Source organism: Oncorhynchus mykiss, chromosome 10, assembly GCF_013265735.2.
Source record: "Oncorhynchus mykiss isolate Arlee chromosome 10, USDA_OmykA_1.1, whole genome shotgun sequence".
Classification (NCBI taxonomy): domain Eukaryota; kingdom Metazoa; phylum Chordata; class Actinopteri; order Salmoniformes; family Salmonidae; genus Oncorhynchus; species Oncorhynchus mykiss.
In genome coordinates, this window is record NC_048574.1 from 83959906 (window position 1) to 83964905 (window position 5000).

Sequence of the window (5000 nt, forward strand, 5' to 3'; positions counted from 1 at the left end):
TCCTCCTCTTCATCTCTCTCTCTCTCTCTCTCTACATACATGGGTACATCCTACCTCACTTCCTATCTCCTTGATTCCTCCTCTTCATCTCTCTCTCTCTCTCTTTCTCTCTCTCCTCTCATCCCCCTCTCCATCTCTTTTTAACCCTGTCTCTCTCTCTCTCTCTCTTTCTCCTCTCATCCCCTGCTCCCTCTTTTTAACCCTGTCTCCCTCTCTCTCCTAGACCTGGATGTGTCTAGACATAATCTATAATCTATCCCCTCTCTATTCCCTGTCTCCCCTTCCTCTCTATCTCTCTCTCTCCTCTCATCCCTCTCCGTCAGCTCCTGAGGTTATACAGAATGAGTCCTACTCCTTCAGTCCTGACTATTGTTTAAACAATATTTCTATCTTTCATCTCTCTCTGTCTCTCTCTCCTTCTCTCTCTCATCCGTCTCTCCGTCAGCCCCAGAGGTGATCCAGAATGAGTCCTACTCCTTCAGTCCTGACTGGTGGGGTCTGGGCTGTCTGGTGTTTGAGATGATCCAGGGTCAGTCTCCCTTCCGCCGGCGTAAAGAACGAGTGAAGAGAGAAGAGGTGGACAGACGAGTGAGAGAAGATCCCGAGGAATACTCTGACAAGTTCTCTGAGGAGGCCAAGGATATCTGCAGACAGGTGGGAGAGATGGATGGCGTGTTTAAACAACACACACACAACTGCAGTTAGTTATTCCTCTGCCGGGGTTAGGGAGAAAGTGAGGTCACATGGGGTGTGTGTTCTGTGTGCAGGTGTGTGTGTGTGTTCTGTGTGCAGGTGTGTGTTCTGTGTGCAGGTGTGTGTGTGTGTTCTGTGTGCAGGTGTGTGTGTGTGTTCTGTGTGCAGTTGTGTGTGTGTGTGTGTTCTGTGTGCAGGTGTGTGTGTGTTCTGTGTACAGGTGTGTGTGTGTGTGTGTGTGTTCTGTGTGCAGGTGTGTTCTGTGTGCAGGTGTGTTCTGTGTGCAGGTGTGTGTGTGTGTGTGTGTTCTGTGTGCAGGTGTGTGTGTGTGTGTGTGTGTTCTGTCTGCAGGTGTGTGTGTGTGTGTGTGTGTTCTGTCTGCAGGTGTGTGTGTGTGCAGGTGTGTGTGTTCTGTGTGCAGGTGTGTTCTGTGTGCAGGTGTGTGTGTGTTCTGTGTGCAGGTGTGTGTGTGTGTGTGTGTTCTGTCTGCAGGTGTGTGTGTGTGTGTGTGTGTGTTCTGTCTGCAGGTGTGTGTGTGTGCAGGTGTGTGTGTTCTGTGTACAGGTGTGTTCTGTGTGCAGGTGTGTTCTGTGTGCAGGTGTGTGTGTGTGTGTGTGTGTTCTGTCTGCAGGTGTGTGTGTGTGCAGGTGTGTGTGTTCTGTGTACAGGTGTGTTCTGTGTGCAGGTGTGTTCTGTGTGCAGGTGTGTGTGTGTGTGTGTTCTGTCTGCAGGTGTGTGTGTGTTCTGTCTGCAGGTGTGTGTGTGTGCAGGTGTGTGTGTGCCGGTGTGTGTGTTCTGTGTGCAGGTGTGTGTGTGTGTGTGTGTTCTGTCTGCAGGTGTGTGTGTGTGTGTGTGTGTGTGTGTTCTGTCTGCAGGTGTGTGTGTGTGTGTGTGTGTTCTGTCTGCAGGTGTGTGTGTGTGCAGGTGTGTGTGTGCAGGTGTGTGTGTGCAGGTGTGTGTGTTCTGTGTGCAGGTGTGTGTGTTCTGTCTGCAGGTGTGTGTGTGTGCAGGTGTGTGTGTTCTGTGTGCAGGTGTGTGTGTGTGCAGGTGTGTGTGTTCTGTGTGCAGGTGTGTGTGGTCAACATCTTTTCTCTACTGTGTCTGTATCCGTGGTGGTTGAGCAGTGGTCATGTTTCAGACCGGTCCACCAGAGATAATATTTACTGTATCCATGGTGGTTGAGCAGTGGTCATGTTTCAGACCGGTCCACCAGAGATAATATTTACTGTATCCGTGGTGGTTGAGCAGTGGTCATGTTTCAGACCGGTCCACCAGAGATAATATTTACTGTATCCGTGGTGGTTGAGCAGTGGTCATGTTTCAGACCGGTCCACCAGAGATAATATTTACTGTATCCGTGGTGGTTGAGCAGTGGTCATGTTTCAGACCGGTCCACCAGAGATAATATTTACTGTATCCGTGGTGGTTGAGCAGTGGTCATGTTTCAGACCGGTCCACCAGAGATAATATTTACTGTATCCGTGGTGGTTGAGCAGTGGTCATGTTTCAGACCGGTCCACCAGAGATAATATTTACTGTATCCGTGGTGGTTGAGCAGTGGTCATGTTTCAGACCGGTCCACCAGAGATAATATTTACTGTATCCGTGGTGGTTGAGCAGTGGTCATGTTTCAGACCGGTCCACCAGAGATAATATTTACTGTATCCGTGGTGGTTGAGCAGTGGTCATGTTTCAGACCGGTCCACCAGAGATAATATTTACTGTATCCATGGTGGTTGAGCAGTGGTCATGTTTCAGACCGGTCCACCAGAGATAATATTTACTGTATCCATGGTGGTTGAGCAGTGGTCATGTTTCAGACCGGTCCACCAGAGATAATATTTACTGTATCCGTGGTGGTTGAGCAGTGGTCATGTTTCAGACCGGTCCACCAGAGATAATATTTACTGTATCCATGAATGAGCTTTTGGAGCACTAGTGTAAAACATGTCTGTGTGGTTTTCCACAAATACAATCTTCTTCTTCGCGTTGGACTCTACTGGGAGAGAGGAGGGGATGAGGGAGGTAAAGGAGAGAGGAGGGGATGAGGGAGGTAAAGGAGAGAGGAGGGGACCAAGGAGGTGGAGGGGATGAGGGAGAGTAAAGGAGAGAGGAGGGGACCAGGGAGGTGGAGGGGATGAGGGAGGTAAAGGAGAGAGGAGGGGATGAGGGAGAGGAGGGGATGAGGGAGGTAAAGGAGAGAGGAGGGGATGAGGGAGGGTAAAGGAGAGAGGAGGGGATGAGGGAGAGGAGGGGATGAGGGAGGTAAAGGAGAGAGGAGGGGATGAGGGAGGGTAAAGGAGAGAGGTGGGGATGAGGGAGGGTAAAGGAGAGAGGAGGGGATGAGGGAGGTAAAGGAGAGAGGAGGGGATGAGGGAGGGTAAAGGAGAAAGGAGGGGATGAGGGAGGTAAAGGAGAGAGGAGGGGATGAGGGAGGGTAAAGGAGAGAGGAGGGGATGAGGGAGGTAAAGGAGAGAGGAGGGGATGAGGAAGGGTAAAGGAGAGAGGAGGGGATGAGGAAGGGTAAAGGAGAGAGGAGGGGATGAGGGAGGTAAAGGAGAGAGGAGGGGATGAGGGAGGTAAAGGAGAGAGGAGGGGATGAGGGAGGGTAAAGGAGAGAGGAGGGGATGAGGGAGGGTAAAGGAGAGAGGAGGGGATGAGGGAGGGTAAAGGAGAGAGGAGGGGATGAGGGAGGGTAAAGGAGAGAGGAGGGGATGAGGGAGGTAAAGGAGAGAGGAGGGGATGAGGGAGGTAAATGGGAGAGGAGGGGATGAGGGAGGGTAAAGGAGAGAGGAGGGGATGAGGGAGGGTAAAGGAGAGAGGAGGGGATGAGGGAGGGTAAAGGAGAGAGGAGTGGATGAGGGAGGTAAAGGAGAGAGGAAGGGATGAGGGAGGTAAAGGGGAGGGGATGAGGGAGGTAAAGGAGAGAGGAGGGGATGAGGGAGGGTAAAGGAGAGAGGAGGGGATGAGGGAGGTAAAGGAGAGAGGAGGGGACCAGGGAGGTGGAGGGGATGAGGGAGGTAAAGGAGAGAGGAGGGGATGAGGGAGGTAAAGGAGAGAGGAGGGGATGAGGGAGGTAAAATAGAGAGGAGGGGACGAGGGAGGTAAAGGAGAGAGGAGGGGATGAGGGAGGTAAAGGAGAGAGGGGGGGATGAGGGAGAGGAGGGGATGAGGGAGGTAAAGGAGAGAGGAGGGGATGAGGGAGGTGAAGGAGAGAGGATGAAGGACCGTTACTGTTCCAGGCCTCTGGGGGGGGGGGGGGGGGGGGGGGGGGGGGGGGGGGGGGGTTCCTCTGTTCCAGTGAGAGAGACAATATTACACATGGAGGATATTTAAACAATGTTCTAGAACTGAATGTGTAGAATCAGAACAATATACAACATTCTAGAAGTTCTCTCAACTCTTTTAAGTACCTGACTCTGCCTCACACTACTCTTCTAGAACCATGTGTCACTTCCTCTTCCTCAGCTGCTGGCCAAAGACCCCAAAGCCCGTCTGGGGTGCCAGGGGCGGGGCGGTGTGGAGGTGAAGGCTCATATCATCTTCAAGAACATCAACTTCAAACGCCTCGAGGCAGGCATTCTGGAACCTCCCTTCAGTCCTGATGTAAATAACACACACACACACACACACACAATAAAACACACACACAATAAAACACACAATAACACACAATAACTACATACACACACACACACACAGTATAACACACACACTGGACCTCCCGTTCAGCCTGGATGTAAGGACACACACAGTGGTGTAAAGAACTTAAGTAAAAATACTTTTAAATACTACTTAAGTACTTTTAAAATCGGATACTTTTAGACTTTTACTCAAGTAGTATGTTACAAGTAGTATGTTACAAGTAGTATGTTACAAGTAGTATGTTACTAGTAGTATGTTACTAGTAGTATGTTACTGGTAGTATGTTACTGGTAGTATGTTACTAGTAGTATGTTACTGGTAGTATGTTACTAGTAGTATGTTACTGGTAGTATGTTACTGGTAGTATGTTACTAGTAGTATATTACTAGTAGTATGTTACTGGTAGTATGTTACTAGTAGTATGTTACAAGTAGTATGTTACTAGTAGTATGTTACTAGTAGTATGTTACTGGTTGTATGTTACTGGTAGTATGTTACTAGTAGTATGTTACTAGTAGTATGTTACTGGTAGTATGTTACTGGTAGTATGTTACAAGTAGTATGTTACTAGTAGTATGCTACTAGTAGTATGTTACTGGTAGTATGTTACTGGTAGTATGTTACTAGTAGTATGTTACTAGTAGTATGTTACTGGTAGTATG

The 5000-nt window shown here is 49.3% G+C and overlaps 1 protein-coding gene across 4 annotated transcripts in view; it reads left to right on the top strand.

Moving 5' to 3' along the window:
- Positions 1-5000, top strand: part of LOC110518749 (G protein-coupled receptor kinase 6) — a 75261-nt gene that overhangs the window by 66376 nt on the left and 3885 nt on the right. For all 4 annotated transcript variants that reach the window (XM_036934290.1, XM_036934289.1, XM_036934291.1 and 1 more), the window contains 2 exons: positions 446-654; positions 4162-4299. In XM_036934290.1, the coding sequence (XP_036790185.1) occupies positions 446-654; positions 4162-4299 (347 nt within the window). The remainder of the gene's footprint in view (positions 1-445; positions 655-4161; positions 4300-5000) is intronic.